This window comes from Colletes gigas, unplaced genomic scaffold, assembly GCF_013123115.1.
Source record: "Colletes gigas isolate AHSC1104 unplaced genomic scaffold, ASM1312311v1 Colletes_gigas_Sc00022, whole genome shotgun sequence".
NCBI classification, from domain to species: Eukaryota; Metazoa; Arthropoda; class Insecta; order Hymenoptera; family Colletidae; genus Colletes; species Colletes gigas.
The window spans coordinates 3,099,184-3,117,841 of record NW_025106651.1 but is presented as its reverse complement, the minus strand read 5'-3'; the positions used below and the strand labels follow the sequence as shown (position 1 = coordinate 3,117,841).

The following is an 18,658-nucleotide window of genomic DNA, read 5'->3' as shown; positions in this document are numbered from 1 at the left end:
TTGAAGTGACTATGATTTTTTGTTGAATAAAAATTGTTTTGTTAATTTATACTATTGCAATTTCTTGTCAAGTGATTGCTGTATAACTTTCGTTGGAAAAGTTTTTTGATTGGTTTAGAAGAAGTGCCTGAAATATTGTAGCGATCATTTCGAGTACATGGGTGTTCCGGAAGAAAATCATAATTTTGCATCTGTGTAATGTTTTTCCTTTGCTTTTTTAAATTAAAATATAAAATAGATACAGAAACAATTTCTTATCTTGTAAATAAATAAAAGAACATTTTTTATTAGATTAATTTCGATTCTGATTCGGAGCAGATATCAGTACTTGTATTTTCTCAGTTTCGGGCAAATTCGGGCAGCTAAAATTGGCGTTAAATTAAAGTTTAATGTGCCCTAACTTAATATACAAAAAATCATCGAGGTAATTTTTTTTAAACTCAATTTAAAATTGATAAACATTTAACATACAAAATTGGGATCAATTGTTAATATTGTAAAAAGATTGTTTAGCAGTTTGGAAATAACTTGCAAAAATCAAATTAAAAACACAAATTTTCGGTAAATGGCACATGTTTAAGAAAATGCACAGAAAATTGCAATAAATTTCTGGCATCACTTTCAACAACAAATTGGTAAATTCAGTAAAAGTTGTGGATAGTGTTTAAATCTACGTTCTTTTATTAACATTTTGGGATATAAGAATTTATAAAACATAGACTTTAGTTTTTTGACTTTTGTCCATTGCTGAACACACTGTGCGTTGTGGTGAAAAATAAGGATTTGGGAGATGAAAATGTCGAGCGCGAACAAAACAAAGGTCCAAAATAATTTGGACAGCTATAAACATAAACCAGCACTTCCCGATGATGTTTTTAAAGTAATTTTACTCATTTATGAAGACTTGAGCGATGTATTCGTGGTGATACACAGAATGCAAACGAATACTTTAATAATTTAGCCTGGAAAATTGCTCCAAGAACATTATTCAGCGGGACAGAAATTGTTGAAAACGCAACCTATTTGTCGACAAGTATCTTCAATAATGACGCAAAATCATTATTACAATCTTTGCAAAATTGTCAGCTTAAACGAATCCCATATGGATATGAAGAATAGATCCAAAGTGAATCGAATGAATAGAATTGCTAAACAGCAGCGTACAGATATTGAAGAAGCCTGGGAACATCGTATTATTCTGCTGGAAGTTTTTAAAAGAGATATGTAATAGTTACCGCAATCAAAAGTATCTCTAAACTTTAAACACGTTTTTTTGGAAAATTTGTTTTCGTTTCATTTTGCAGTGATTTGCAAAAAAACAGAGGTTCAGATTGACATGAAATTTTGTTTACATACGTAAAAAATGTTCTTTTAAGCACCGAACCTCAATATGGACCTTCAAAAACTTCTAATTTTCAGAAAACAAATTTGTAAGACATGGTTTTTATCTTAAAATCTCCGTTTTCCATATTTAATGCGTTATTTTCATAATTTTGATTTCTGTTAATATTTAAATAGATTCAGTGCAAAGCAGAGGTTATTCCGAGTATTTTCATTTGGAAAAGAGAAATCACTACAAAATAGAAATAACTTGTATTTGTTAAGTGCTCACTACATGATTGTGTGACAATATTTTACAATAAAAAATTTGTATTTATATACATTTTAAGCTACCAAAACACCGTGTAAAAGGAAAATTATTTATACCTAACCGTTTTTTTCTTTAATAAACCCTTATGAAAAGGGTCTATCTGACTGCCTAGACTCCTTAATTCCCAACATTTTAAAGAATTTTTATATCGAAATTTGTATAGAAGTAAATTTGAATCTATCTTCGTTTAAAAAGCAGGTACGCAGCGTATGGTAAATTAGAGGTAACTTGTGAAACAACGATTCGTTGAACCTCGCCCTTTTTCCGTCGCTTAATCAATGTCTACGCTCTTCTTTCTTTTTCGTTTCGCTTCTGTATGTCACGTATTCGATAAAGTGTTCTGTGTTTTCGCGAACAAAGGCGTTAAACGAGTAAACACAATAATAAAATCTAAACGGAGAACCAACGTGAAACTAATAAAGTACGTTTGAAAAATTGAACTTTCCGCGTTAAATAATTAACAATCAACGCGAACAGTCGTTGTTCCTTCCTTGCGCGATACATTAGCAAGAAAAATTCAGAGCAACGTGAACCTATTGTATAATTGATAGTACAGAAATAATGGGAGACTCGAAATAATCATGACGCATTGAGATTGTCCGTGTCATGGCAACGCGAGATCTTTATTGTGTCGGATCCGAAGGAACAAAAGGACATCCAGCTAATTGTTAGAGTCTGGCGAGGGGGATGAAAACGCCGGAGCCTGAAGAAAGCGAACGACAGGGATAGAATTTCATCAGATTTCTGTGACACAGATGATATATTTTTCGCTCGGAAGAATGGCGGCTTCGACTGCAGTCCCAGCACATTTAGAGCGATTTTTCTACAATTATTGATCGCCCGATGCCATGAAAATGTTCACAATGGAATACTGAAGTGAACTTCGTAGTATATCGGATACATTCTGAATACGCTCGAAATTTCGATACGATGATGTAACTCGGTGATTCGATAACAGTTTCTGCCGGGGAACCGTGTAACGGGTGTATTTTAAATATACTCCGTGAAACGATGGGAGATATTAGCGAGGTTTCCATTTAAAAAAAAATTTGTTCAACGTACGGGGGTGGTCCCAGAAGTACCTGACTTGAGGTACAGATGGCGATTATTGTATTAAAAAAATGACTATGGTCGGAAGTACCAATCTTACGAAGCTCAAGTTTCAAGTTTGAAGACGCTACATTGTTTAGTGCTTGTTTGACAGCCATTAATATTGAACGCTCTCAGTGAATTTGTAGACATGGAAAACAATTGGTCACCGTTATGTGATACAATATTTTCATTTGAAAGGTCTCAGCTAAACCAATATCAAAATTGAGCTAGATTCTATTTTAGGGGAGTCCGCTTTTTCATTTACAACAATAAAATATTGGGTAGCAAAATTTAAACGAGGCCGTACGAGCTGCCAAGACAAACACTGCAGTGGTCGACCAAATGAAGTGACCACACCGAAAATGGCGAAGAAAATCCACAAAACGGTATTGGACGATCGTCGACTGAAAGTGTGCGAGCTTGCAGACATGGTAGGCATTTCAAAAAGTGCTGTACAACGCATATTGACTACAAATTTGGATATGAGAAAGCTGTGCGCACGATGGGTACCGCGCTTGCTCACAATGGAACAAAAACAATGTCGCGAGAATGTTTCACAGGAATAAAGCCGAGTTTTTGCGTCGATTCATAACCATGGATGAAACCTGGGTCCATCACTTCACACCTAAGTCGATGGAACAGCCGAAACAATGGACTGTAAGGGAAGAACCAGCTCCAAAGAAAGTGAAGACAGTTCCAACTGCTGGCAAGGTCATGGCGTCAATTTTTTTAGATCTGTGTGGAATAATTTTCATTGATTATCTTGAAAAAGGAAAAACAATCAACGACGAGTATTATGCGAATTTATTGCAGCGTTTGAGTGATAAAATCAAGGAAAAACGGCCGCATTTGACGAAAAAGAAAGTGTTGTTTCACCAAGCCAATGCACCAGTTCACACATCCGTTATCGCGATGGCCAAAATCCAGGAGTTAAAATTCGAGTTGCTCCCTCACGCACCCTATTCGCCAGATTTAGCTCCCTCGGATTATTTTCTCTTTCCAAACTTGAAAAAATGTCTCGGTGGTTAAAGATTTTCCAATAATGAGGAGACGGAGTCTGCGGTTAATGGCTATTTTAAGGAGCTCAATAGTTCTCACTATAAACAGGATATCGAAGCTATTGAACAACGCTGGGAAAAGTGTACCCAGCTAAAAGTTGATTACGCTGAAAAATAAAAATGTTTGTTCCCAAATTTCTTGTATTTTTTTGGTTAGGTCGGATACTTCTGGGACCACCCTCGTAATTATAGAGACTCGTTAAAGCTGGTATTTATTCCTGCACTCAATATGATTTACCGAAAACATAAATTTCAGTTGCTGACGTTGGGCGGGTAATCTGCCATAATGAGAACTTTGTTAGAATGGGCTATTGTTGCGGGTGGCTCGTGATCGAGTGACTTAGAAATTAAAAAATGCTGCTAACCCTTTGATGTGAAGTCGTTTAATATAGGTCAAACTGTAGGAGGCTAACGGGCCTCTTTAGCTTGGAGAGGACAGGGTACAGGGGTTTTCCCATGACGTAGGCCGCTTTGTTCCTTACGGGAAAAGGGAAAGCGGCAAAGAGATGGCAAGGCCAAGCAGGCCAGGTCATCAGTTAGTTACAGCAACGACTTTGACGAGGATTGTCACGTACACTCGCGCGCGCCCGACTAATATATATCATTTATTTAAAATATATATCATCGTTATTAAGACTGGGAGGGTTTATTTCGGGCTCCTGACAACGTCCTGTTTCCCTCCATACCCTCCCACAAAACGTAACTTTAAAGTATTATTGATTAACGTGAAAGAATCACTTCGTCAGATACACAGAATGAAAAAAACTGCGAGGCTACTCGTTGCCGGAGCTTGCTTTCGGAAAACAGGTTAATTGTTTGCCTAAGTAGGTCGGGTACTATGAGACGCTAGGATCTGAGTACAGGTGCTACGACCACAAGGACTTGTATAAAGTTGAATTCGTACAGAATGGATAACATTAAAATTTGGATAAAATTTTATTTACGTATAATGCGTGGAATAATTTTATTCGCAATTTCGATGCGCAGAAATCTTCGATTATAAGCAACAGCTATATGCAAAACACACGCAGGCAACGAATAACAATGAATAAATTAATGACATTAACTGTCCTTCCGATTGTCTGATTTTATATTCAACAGTCAGGCGTATAATGAATTGTTAAATATTTGCATTATTCCAGGCTCGATGATTTTTTGAATTCGTCATCGCGTATTATAATATTAAAAGCATACGAGATATTCTGCTATTTTGAATGTACGAAATGAATATTAGTATCCAAAAATTGATCGTTAATGTTTAATTAGGTATAAGTAACTAAACTGCACGTCGATAATAGACCTACGTACAGAGGAAGATTTTACAGGAAACCCGTGAATTCAAATGTTTAAAGAGTAAGGGTTTAGTTAACAGATCGTTAATTCGAAAACTCCGAAGTTATTTCGGCGAGATTCAATAACTGCTTAAAGCGTAAATAATGCATTGAAATCTTCCAAAGCCAGCAAACTGTACCTAGCAATATCAATTAATGGCTATTCGATATCGCTGCAGTAAAAATTCAGTATCGAACGTTGTTCTCGCGACGGTTATACCCCTCCGGGATTAATTAAATATAGTTACCCTAGGGCGCGACGGTAGCGTCTCTTATTTGCGGTGATTCCATATCGAAGGAGTACGAAGTTTCGGTAGACGAGAACTAGCGTGAGAGAAGTTACTTTACAATGGAACCCCGTGTACTGGATGCCACGCGAAACGGTCCATTTCATTGCCCCGGGTTGTATAGCAGCACAGTCGTTAACGCAATGCGAAAACACGGCCGTTTCCTAGTTTATTTCAGCTTTTAACGGAAACAACAACAGTAACAGCAATAATGCTAGCGTTCCGCTAGATGTTCACCGCACCGCGAGTGTGTGATTTTCAACATCGAGAGAGAGAGAGATCGAGCCTTCTATCACGCTAATCCCCCGAGATTTCGCGGCTCTCACTACTGATTTCAAGCTGGATTACGGTCAGCGCTGAACGACCACTCACTTTTCTCGTTACGAATGGGAATATCTGGTCATCGGTATCAAATGTAACTTCATATTTGAGGAATACTTCAAGAACGGGCCAAAAACACTCTGAAGTACAGTTATCGATGACTTGCTTTTAGAACGTTGACTATAAAAATTGCGAAAAGTGACAGAATGTAATCTAAAATACACTTATTTTTAATTCTATGAATTTTTGTTTTCACTCCAAATTTTCTTAATGTATGCATGGTACCATATGCACGTATTATTATTATTATTATTGCTGTCATTGTAGTTATTACGTAACGAACGAGTAATACATATAATATGTGAACGAAATTTCTACAAGAACACTATGATTTTCTACAAAATATTCCTCTATTTTATAAATGTCTACTACTGATATGAAGAAATCCTTCACGAGCCACCGCATCGTTACAATAAATATAAACGTGTGTACAACGCTTGGTAAAAAGAAATAATAATATACTGATAGAGGCAATGACGAAATTTGTAGAAGAACAGCAAGTATTCCTCAATTTTACTTCATCATACATAGAAGAAACTACAATCTCATCTTTTAAGAGTAAGTATTGATACTGAAATACAATATTCATATGAGAACATTAAATAATTCTATGGTGTATTAAAGTGGTGCTAGGAAAAGTTTTGTCTTCGCAGGAGAAAACAAAAATAGATGCATATCACGATGCACGATTCTCTATTCGAGAAATTGCAAAAGAAAATCAATAGATCTAGTGCTTGTGTACATAATCACTTAAAGTTTGGTATTGAATATGGCAAAAACCACTATAGTGGAGGCAATAGAAAATTAACCAGGCGTGATCATTCTCGAATTTTTAAAGAAATAATAAATAATAATACAACTGCGGTAGTATCAGTTACTAATTTTTCAATATAATTCTCTGAGACTTCAAAAGACTGTTCTTATACAAATTTCGCCATATTTTCGTGTGTTGAACTGTAATATCTTGTTTACGATAAAAATAAACTATTTTCTCCAAATCTATATATGTATTACGTTTCCAGCTTCTATTACACCTTAATTATTTTCTAGCATTCCAAAAATCGTAGTGTTCTTATAGAAATTTCGTTCACATAGAAGAAACGAAAGAATCGTGTAAACTAGCAGGTCAGAGTTAAATTATTCTTCAATACTTTACAAAAATGGCGACAAATAAATTGCAATTGTTGATTAGGTCGGTTGCATATTATTCGAACGAACATTGTATAAAAATGGGAAACAATAACATTAAGGAGCTAGAGAGTGCAATAAGATACGAATTTAATAAAATTAAAAAAACACCATTACAGAGACTAATTAATAGTATGAAAAACAGAATATTTGATATAATTAAAAACAAGGGCGGTAGTATCAATTACTAATTTTTCAATTTAATTCTTTGAGACAAATTTTAAAGACTGTTCTTCTACAAATTTCGCCATATTTCCGTTTGTTAAACTGTAATATCTTGTTCACGATAAAACAAACTATTTTCTCCAGATCTATATATTACTTCTCCAGCTTCCATTACATCTTAATCATTTCCTAGCATTCCTATCATTAAAATTATTTAAATTTTTATTAAAAACCACAGTGTTCTTATAGAAATTTCGTGTAGGAAATAAGAAATACTCACTGTTTCTGTAGCTCTCTGACATCGATGCATACTGCGTCCCATGGTGGTGACCCGATATCTGCCCTAATACTTCCAGATTCCTCGATTGCCGTCCTGTAAAAGGCAAAAAGGAGGGGGAGCATTAATGACTGGGCCACGATGAATCGTAACGGTAAATTAAGCGCTCTCGTGGATAAAAGGATGCTTTCGACGGTTCTACGTCCTTGCCCCTCTTCTTATTAAAACGGACGATTTTCGGTTGCATTTAAATGAATCTTTGTTTCGATAAGGAGCTCCTAATGAAGCCAGCCGATATTTTTTATAAAGAACGAAAATTTCCGGGTACCTCGTCACAAACATTTTGGTCCAACAAACCCTCCTCGATGAAGGGAAGCGATCAATGTTGGATATTAATCGGTTGATTCCGGTAGTTGACTGAAAGAACCAATTAAGGGATCCTCGAATAATCAAGGGATCGAAGTTAATATAAAAATATTAATTTTCTTCTCAATTGTCAGCCACGAACTCGGTAATTAAAAAAGCATTTATCCGTTGTACGAAATTAATGCTAGAATGTTTTAAAAATTCAATCTTCCGACTTCTTTGTTGGAACGTTAATTGCTCATAATTGGTTTCAACTTTGGCTAGAACTTTGCACGGTTGTATTATAACGTACATCAAAAGAGATACGTTTATTGCAAATAATAAGGTACAGTGTTTCGTCGGTCGTGCAAAGCGCTAAAATGGTAATTTAAAGTTGGAAATCATGGCAACCTACTGTTCGGAGTTCAGCAGTGTTCCGCGCTGACAACTGCGGAAAGTAATTTTCGTAACCGGGACGGGCAATAGGTCTTTTCCAAGCTAAAGTAAAAGAAATTACAAGTAGTAGATGAAAATGTTCTATGGCGCAGTAACAACTAACTTCCTGTGATTTTATTCTTTTTACAGCCGCGGCGATACACGTGCAAAGTGCACCGGAACTTTCTGAATCACGATATATTCCTCATCGCTCAGAATTTAGATTAGATTGTAAAACAGCCTTATTCGCTGAAACTCGCCCTTTCACCCTGCTGGATACCTTCTATGTATATTTAGTTCTCATTTCCAAACTCGCCAAATAAAAGAAAAATATTTAAATATTAATAATAAAAGTTACGTGATAAAAATTTGCTTGAAAAGACTGCGTTTATTTCAAATATATATTGAAACGGTATCAAATATTGTCAATCATTATTATTATTATCAGAAGCCCAACTTCCTCAGTTGCTATTTTTATATTTTATACAATTTCCAGCAACCCCTGAACTTAAATTAGAAAACATCCGATGGTGAATTTCGTTCTCAAGCAATATCGAGTAATGGTACTTAGCATGGGAATAGTTCTTTTAATTCCAGAAAAATCACGGTAACCACGTTCTAATTTTGCAATTTGCATAAGCGAGGAGGAATCCTCGAGTACAAAGCCGTCAAGTGTAACGAAAATTAAATTCCACGTTTTCAGCGAAACGCGAAGTCAAAAATAAGCGGGACCCGGGGCTCATTAAATTGCCGCTTTTAGAAACTGAAGAGTCCCACTCGACTTGAAGCATAACAACTGTCAGAACTTACACGCTCGCGTTCTGCGTAATTAACTGAATATGGCGCAATCGTTATTATTAATCTCTTTAGAGAATCACGGAATTTTTTCGCTCTCGATTAAAAGCAATCTTTCCTTCACTCACGTACGAGTGGTACTTCTCCTTTGATAATCGAATAACGAGTTCTTCGCTTCGTTTTAAAATTCTCCCGAAACTCCGTAATTATAGAAACTATACATTTGGTTGCTAGACAATCGCTTCCACTTACTTTTCAATTATCGAAATATTAACAGCCTGTCGCTTTGCAAGTGATATAAACCTTTAAACGTTTTTAATCCTGAAGCTTGATGACTCATAAAACTCGTATCGTCCACGAAACTCAAGTTTAAAGGGTAAGTTACTATTTCACGAAGTTATATTTAAATCAATAAGGACAAGATTATGAGTCCCCAATGGAAAAACTTTCTTCTTAATCGCTTCCATTTACGTGTCGGCAATTAGGAAACTTTGCTATCTTACATTATCATTTATTTCCGTCCCGTTAATTCGTAATTACAAAACCTGAGTAAACGTCGAAAACGATCCTTATATTACCTCTACATAGAAAAGCGACTCTTTAAATTACTATTGCGTTTCCCGTTCTTGTAGACGACAATTAATCGCGTACAAAACTCGTTATAACAGGACGATACTAAGGTTCGAATCAGACCTGCGTTGTATATAGGTTGGGCACTATGTTGGGAAGATTAGATTAATTCCACTGGGTCGTGTAAAATAGGATTTGTGTTAGACGTGTGTTAGGTACATTAGACGAATAAGGTGCGAGTTAAGTAGATTGTAATTGGGAGAAGTAAATTAGAAATGGTTGATCTATGCTGTACAACTAAATTAGGTTGGCATTGAATAAGTATGTTAGTGTTTGGAGACCATTATTTCGAGCAAAATTGTGCTGAATACATTATAAAACCCATCTGTATTTAATTTTAGACATGTTTGGATTTCATGTGAGTATGTTGGAAGACTCGGAACATCCACGCTTTTTATCTTTCTCGACTCAAAACAGATTTAATTTTCTCCCGAGTCTCTTTTTCCGAATTATTTCCGCGACTTTTCCAGGGACCCAGTTACCTCGAAGCGTTCTCTTTTTCGGTCGGGAGCGACGGTTTCCAAAAAGTTAGGATACCAGCGGTTTAAATGGTTAATGGCCACGGGGAATCGATCGCCGCCGTCTATCGGTTGGCAAATTACGTCAGAGACACGTCGCCGTTCGAAAGTTTCGTTGAAATTCAAGAAACTCGAAACACCGCTTGCAGGAAGGGGTACGGAAACAATGACGTTCGCGTTTACCTGTGTAGCGCGCGGTGGCCGTATTTTTGAAGGCGCCTTTGTGCTCTTCGCTTTCAAATTTTCAGCTACGCTTGAACTTGGGTAACTGAATTCTATTGGTCGCCGCGAGCCGTGCCCGCATTCACCCGCCGCCTACGCCATACTCTTAAGAAAGCTTTCATTGTTGGAATTCTAGCGCGAACTATATTTCCTCTTCTTTTCACCTGTTCGCCAGTTTCGCGTTGCCCGAGTGCTCTCTCGCGGCGCGCGTACCCTCTTCCCGACGAAACCCGCCATTCCGCAGGGTGCTGCGTTTATTTAGGACGTGGTCTCATCATGAAACGATAATATCACGGGCCGACCAGCCAACGATTAATGGAGCAATCTCGGCTGTGACTGATGTTATACGCAATTGGGAAACAGCTTCTGGCTTTTCATCGGCTACGGACGTATGCGTCGCGCGTGGAATTACCTGGCTTCCACGGTCCGTCCAATCTATTCAACGCCGTAAAATTTACTTTACTACTTATTGCTTGGTGTTCAGAGAACAATGATACTGCACTCGCGTTTATTTTCCAAGAAGTGTCGCCGTACTTTACATCAGTCGCGGGCAAAATTTCGTTCGAATAACAGGCAACCGACTTAATCAACTGTTGCAATTTATTTGTTACCATTTTTGTAAAATATTTGAAGCACAATTTAAGTCTGACCTGCTAGTTTATTTGATTCTTTCGTTTCTCGAGTGTTGACGAAACTTCTATAAGAACACTATAATTTTTAAGAACAATTTAAATAATTTTTATGATATAATGAAAGGAAAACTAGGAAATAATTAAGGTGTAATAAAAGACGGAAAATTCTGGGTCTTCGGCAACCCCTGGGAAAAATTTATATGAGAAATTCTAGAGGCCAAAATAAGACGAAAATCAAGAATATCAATTTGTTGATTGAGGTCTCGTTAAAAAAATTATTAAAAAATTAAATTAAAAAATTTCAAATCATTCACGGAAAAATTAGTTTTGGTTGCAGGGGTAAATTACAATCATTTTTGATGAATTGACACACCCCAAAATAATACGAACTTTCGAGAAAGAAATTAGAGTAGATGCTTTCGAAAAAAATTTCAAATCGTTCTCAAACAATTATTTTTGGCTGCAGGAGTTAATTACAATCATTTTTTGTGAATACACACACCCCCGAAATCCCACCCACTTTCGAGAAAAAAATTTCTGACCGAAAATCTAACGTGAGGCTAGAAATGCACCCCCGAAATTTCATGCAAATCTTTAAAATGTCATAACTTCTGAACGGATTGGTGGATTTTAATGTTTCAAACGCCAAACAACGCGTATTTTAATGAAGAATATACAGAAATTCTAACAATATTGAAAAAGTTGTACCTTGACTCCGTAAAATGAGAAAAACTTAAAAAAAATGGTCCAATTTTCAAACAGCCATAACTCTTACAATAATGACTATATTTCAATGAAACTTTTTTCTGAAGTAGAGCTCATGGATACCTACAAAAAAGTATTAGACAACTTTTCTGTAGAGCGCCAAACAAAATGGCTAAAAATGAAAAACGAATTTTTAAAAAAAATCGACAAGGGGTGCCTAAATTTTTCGGCGAAAAAAAAATCTTCATATCGTTCCAGAAAAATTATTTTCAGTCATGGAGGTCAATTACAATCATTTTTTATGAATACACGTACCTTCGAAATCCTACGTACTTTCGAGACAAAAATTCAGGAAGGTGGACAAATTTGTTGACAAAATTAAAAAATTTCAAATCGTTCTGGAAAAATTATCCTGTATAGATCTAGAGAAAATAGTTTATTTTTATCGTAAACAAGGTATTACAGTTTAACACACGGAAATATGGCGCAATTTGTATAAGAGCAGTCGTTTAAATTTGCCTTAGAGAATTAAATTGAAAAATTAGTAACTGGTACTACCGTCTTTGATCTTCATTGTATCAAATATCCTATTTTTCATACTATTAATTAGTTTCGGTTGTTCTTTGAATTTTATTCCATTCTGTAGCAACGATTTGAATATTCGCGCAATTAGAAAAGAAATGCGTGCGCGCGCGCGAGAGAAGGAAAGAAAGAGAGAGCGTGTGCGCGAGGTGTATAAATAATCCGCGAGCGAGCGGGCTCGTTCTTCTTCTTCTTCTTCTTCTTCTTCTTCTTCTTCCTGTTTTCTCCTCGCTTCGGCAGTCGATTGTATCAATAAAATATTTTAGTATTTTGTTAAAACGCACCCCGACAATTATCAGAAGTGGGATTGGTCCACGTAAACCGAAATTGCGAGTGAGAGTCGTGAACTGATTTAAATCGAATTGACTAAATCACGTGTGTTTGAATTATTCGCGAGCACGTGGCGAAATTTTAACGGGCAGTCATTATTGGAACGTTCGGGAATTCGGAGCGCGAAGTGCAGTGGACAAGTTTTCGGTGTCTAAGTTGGAGCACAGACAGGCGTTGGAGCGCGAAATACTGTGTTGTGCGGAATTTTGAAGGAAAAAGGACATATACGGCTGAGTGAGCGTATACGTATACCATTTTCTCGAAATGATGGCCAACGAGGGACGAGACGAAGAGGAGAGGCATTTTCGCGATGTGACGAGTGTACTGCCGACGTTCGATCCGGTGAAAAACGATCTCACCATCGAGGAATGGATGGAAAAGATCGAGGAATACGGCGACCTTTATAAATGGGGCATCAATAGCAGTAGGCATAAAGTTACGCGAAAAACACCGTATGAAATTGTTTTTACCAATAAAGCCCCGGGATGGCACGAAAGCGAGCTCACCCAAGAGATTCGGGAGATTAACGCGCAATTTGGAGTAACAGAGACGAGCGAAGATGTTAGCGAATTATTAAAGAAAAACGAAAACGCGCTTAGCAGACAATTTAACAAAAAACGGGCCAAAGCGAGGGAATACCAAGTAAACGATCTAGTCCTTATAAGAAGCGAAACGCCAGCATCAGGTGAAAGTCGCAAATTGTCACCCAAATATCGAGGACCGTACGAAATCGAAAGGGTACTCGGAAACGACCGATATGTTGTGCGAGACATTGAGGGCGAAAAACAGAGCGCCAGAACTTATCAGGGAGTGGTGGCGGTAGACCGACTAAAATTCATAGCGCGAGCGGGAGAATACGCGAATCGCGCGCAGACACGTTCGAGAAGAGCACCCGAAAAACAGATAGTCGTAGAACATGTAGATGAAATGTAATACCTTACTCGAAAAAGGTGTTGATCATGTATGCGTCTGATGTAACGAAGCGAGAGGAGAAGACTGTCGACGAGGACGTCGAACGAGCAGGATGGCCGAATTGTAGCAACGATTTGAATATTCGCGCAATTAGAAAAGAAATGCGTGCGCGCGCGCGAGAGAAGGAAAGAAAGAGAGAGCGTGTGCGCGAGGTGTATAAATAATCCGCGAGCGAGCGGGCTCGTTCTTCTTCTTCTTCTTCTTCTTCTTCCTGTTTTCTCCTCGCTTCGGCAGTCGATTGTATCAATAAAATATTTTAGTATTTTGTTAAAACGCACCCCGACAATTCGTATCTTATTGAACTCTCTAGCTCTTTAATGTCATTGTATTGTTTCCCATTTTTATATAACGCACAATCCACAATTCGTGGTTAAATTGAGGAATACTTGCTGTTCTTATACTTTCGTCATTTCCTCCAACAGTGTATTAGTATTTCTGCTTGCCAAGCGTTAAACACGCGAGTTTGTTTACATTTGTAGCGGCCATTGTATAGCCACTACGCCCTTGCCAGAGTATGAATGGGAATGGAATGTAAGGATAGTTTTAAGCTTTCTATTTTTCCATTTTCCCAGGGTCTCGTGCGAGCCTGGTCGTCCTGTTAAACATTTGGCGACCAGAGCCGGACAAGGCGTCTGTTTTCCTTCAAGGTTTAGCCTGGGCCTCGGACCACCCCGATCCGGGCCCGGCGAGCCTCTTGACTTTTATGACTCTCTTTCGCTAAACTTTTCCTACGCCGAGTATTTTCCAGTTTCGTTTTTCCGTCTTTCTGTCCTGTCTCTTTTCCTCTACCTTTGCTATTAGGGTAAGAAAGTGTATGTATTCAAAGGACGTTAAAAGAAAGGACCCAGTCTGTTATAGACGACCCAGTCGGTTATAGACACCCAATTTGGCAAAGACGTCGTCGCGTTTGCGAAGACAGTTCGTTAACAACTTAACCTACGTGTGGCTACACCCCCACACCCGCGAAATAAACAGTTAATTAATTGTTGGGATAGATCGTGGGTTTGTCATTTGAACCCCCAGCCCCCTCACATTTATTGTACCCCAGTAACGATGCGGTGATTGGCGAAAGATTTCCTCATACTAGTACCAGATATTTATAAAATACAGGAATATTTTGTAGAAATTTCGTTCATTGTTCTCCTTTTTATTGATTTTCAATTCCTGTATTAACGTTTATTTTATTTTGATAGACGCGTTGCAATTCTATCTTATTTCATTTTCCCGAGCATAGGATTTTGCTCGTAATTTCATTTTGCACCACATTTTAGCGTAGACGTATTTGCTTTACACGACACTATTACGATGTCAAGACTATTTGCATTCATAGTGGGTCGCGTAGAAGCGTGCTGCATTCCAGTAGAAAAAGATAGGACGCTTCAAGAATGAGTTCGTTTCTATATATTAAACATCGCGAATTAAATTCCGCCGTACGCATTTCTCCCAATCTGCCTTCGTTAACGTACATAGGTGAAATGAAATTTTAAGAAAACAAGAATATTAAAGAAACGCAAAGGGACAGAACGACAATTTAGAAGCTGGAAACATAATGTATTTATATTTCGGATTTAAACAGAAGAATATTAATACTATTACAATTATAATGCTACGTTTTTTCAACGTCGATAGAGTTATTTATCACACGAACTGTGTGTATGCGAAGAAAATGGAGTGGAAGAACTTTATTTGGATAAGGTATTAAAAGAGTAATAAATATTGTTGTTTGCTTACGGTATATCGAGTGATGGAAAACTGTTTCAATCCTGAAGCGTGGAAACCGTATAGAATAAATGACTCAACTTCCTAAAGCTGCGACGCAAGCATAATTCGTTATTCGTGAATAAAGGGGATGAATTTAAATAAAACAAAAAACAGCTATTATTCTATAGTCACTAAAATAAAAATTTATCACAATTCTGTCATTGTTTGAACAAAGATTTATTCCAGCTATGTTTGGCTCCGCAGAACAGTCAAGAATTTCGCATCATGAGAGAACTCTATTTTTACCAAATGCAAATACTGCCTTCCGAAGCAGTAATTCCACAAAATTTAACGTAAATATTATTCATCGTACCTGCATTTTTATTTATTTTGACTGTTTACCTTTCCTACGCGTACCACGTACAACAGTGGGAATATATTTCGTATCATTAGTTCTACGAAGTGTTGAAAGTAGCACGCCCCCGGCGAATTTATTTAAAAAAAGAGTAGAATAACATAAGGGTGGCTATCGACGGCTGTCGCGGCGTATATTTATTATAAAACCATGAGTCACGTGGGACCCACATCGATTTGTCTTTACTCGCAAATTCGTATCGAAAGGCGGGCCTGGATCTATCTATCAATGTTGTAGAAAGATGAAAAAGGTTGTTCTGGGGGAAAAACGAGGATGACGTGCAGAAGAGCGATGACGCAGTTGAAAAATTGATGTACCTTGTTAAATCGCTATTACAGCTGTTCCGTACGAATTTCGTCGTAAATGTTCAACAATCCTTCATATCGACGTACGCGCAAAAGAAATACATTTTCATTGGACAACCAGTGATCAATACTCGTTCTTTCCAAAATGGAGTTAATTAATATTCGATATACAGAAGTGTATTTTGAAAATTTGTTCAATTCTTATTCCACATATTGGGTTATTCAGAAAGTAGTTTCGTTTTCTTACCAACAGACGCGTTAATTGTATTTTTAATCAGCCAACTTTATGCTAAACCGTATTCTCACTATACAAGGTGTTCGGCCACCCCTAGGAAAAATTTTAATGGGAGATTATAGAGGCCAAAATAAAACGAAAATCAAGAATATCAATTTCTTGATTAAGGCTTTATTAAAAAGTTATTAAAAAATTTCAAATCATTCTGAAAAAATTATTTTTGGTTGTCGGGCTCAATTACAATCATTTTTGGTAAATACACATACCCCTGAAATCCTACCCACTTTCGAGAAAAAAATTCGAGTAGGTACTGAAATTTTTAGACGAAATTAAAAAATTTCAAATCTGTTGAACATACAAACGCGCCCTATCTTTCTTTCTGGGTATGGTTGGACTGCCCCCCCCCCGTTCTTCCTCTGCTTCTAGCCTCTTCTTGGATTGTCGTCTTAAGTCTCACCACGTGTTGTACTGCTGTATTTCATTTTATAAATAAATCTTGCTGTTTTGTCTTTTACTTAATCTGGGTGAAGAACGTTGTTTGAACCTACAAAACCACCAAAATCGTTCTGAAAATATTATTTTTGGTTGCAGGGGTTAATTACAATCATTTTTGGTGAATCCACGTACCTCTGAAATACTACCCATTTTCGAGAAAAAAATTTGAGTAAGTATTGAAATATTTAGACGAAATTAAAAAATTTCAAATCGTTCTCAAACAATTATTTTTAGTTGCAGGAGTTAATTACAATCATTTTTGGTGAATACACACACCCCCGAAATCCCACCCCCTTTCGAGAAAAAAATTTCTGACCGAAAATCTAACGTGAAACTAGAAATGCACCCCCGAAATTTCATGCAATTCTTTAAAATGTCATAACTTCTGAACGGATTGAGGGATTTTAATGTTTCAAACGCCAAACAACGCGTATTTCGGTGAAGAATATGCAGAGATTCTAAAAATATTCGAAAAGTTGTTCCTTAACACCGTAAAGTGAGAAAAACCACATAAAAATGGTCCAATTTTCAAACAGCCATAACACCTACAATAATGAATGTATATCAATGAAACTTTTTTCTGAAGTAAAGCTCATGAGCACCCATAAAAAAGTATTAGAAAACTTTTCTCTATGGCGTCAAACAAATTTATTAGAAATCAAGAACTAATTTTTAAGAAAAATCGACAGGGGTAGGTGCTGAAATTTTTCAACGAAAAAATAAATTCAAATCGCTCTAGAAAAATTATTTTCAGTTGCGGGGGTCAATTACAATAATTTTTGGTGAATAGACCTAACACTGAAATCCTACCCACTTTCTAGAAAAAAATTCAGTACAGGCGGAACTTTAAACGTTAATAAGTTTTTAACGAAGCCTCCAACAACAAATTGGTATTCTTGATTTTTGAAGTTTACCAAAACACTGAAATGCTCGCCATTTTAAATATTAATAATAAGTAGCTTCTGTCCGTGAGGATAATGTTTCCATGGATTAAGCGATTCGCGTAATTGTCTCGCGTCCTGCAATATTAATCCGGGCGGCGCATAGTGGCTAATTTCATAGATCTAGGTAGACAAAATGAAAATATTAATGTTATCGAAACAGCCCCGAATCCTATTTTATTTCATATACTATACTGTAACATGCCTAACTTTATGAAAATCGTTTGATTGCTAGGTACAATAATACTGTATTCGTTCATATTATACAGACAGTTTTTTATGCCGATAGGTTATTTAAGCCGAAAGCTATTATACATTTATCAAATATTATATATCTTTTGTGTTCGGTGGTAACTTTTGCTATGGTTAATAGAAAAGGAGTTTCTAGTTTGTTATACGTTTATTAGTTTGTATTTATTACATCAGTATGCTATTAAAGGAGATATCTTTATCATGCTAGAAGATTCTGTAAAATTTTTAATTTAATTAAGTGTACAATTTGATTTCCGTTTTATTCTGTAATAATTCCTTAATTACTTTACGGAATTTAAGGAGAAGGATGTATTGATGTACTAATTTGGCCAAAATTTGGTTTCCTCGACCTGCCCTTGTAGTTTTTATATGTATTTTCAGATAGCTATGCCATACCTCGTAGTACTCCCTTCGAGATATGGCTCAGCGAAAGAGAGAATTCCGACAAGAACACGAAACTGTATTCATACATTGTTAATTATATTGATGTCGAAAATGCTGAAGAAAAAATATTGAAAATTGTTAGAAATAAAATTATAAATTGTTATAAACTTTATGAAAGATGGACAAGATGTAACCGCACAAAAGAGAGGTTCTTGAATAATAATGCGGAATGGTTAAAAAAAGAAATAGAATTTCAAAATCCTATATCATCATCACCATAATAACAAAAACAAAAACAAAAATGAATATCATCATCATCATTATAATTATTATA

The 18,658-nt window shown here is 36.5% G+C and overlaps 1 protein-coding gene across 3 annotated transcripts in view; it reads right to left on the bottom strand.

Moving 5' to 3' along the window:
• Positions 1-18,658, bottom strand: part of LOC122401160 (neurotrimin-like) — a 393,711-nt gene that overhangs the window by 66,206 nt on the left and 308,847 nt on the right. For all 3 annotated transcript variants that reach the window (XM_043403122.1, XM_043403121.1, XM_043403123.1), the window contains exon 2: positions 7,434-7,526. In XM_043403122.1, coding sequence (XP_043259057.1) covers positions 7,434-7,526 — 93 coding nt within the window. The remainder of the gene's footprint in view (positions 1-7,433; positions 7,527-18,658) is intronic.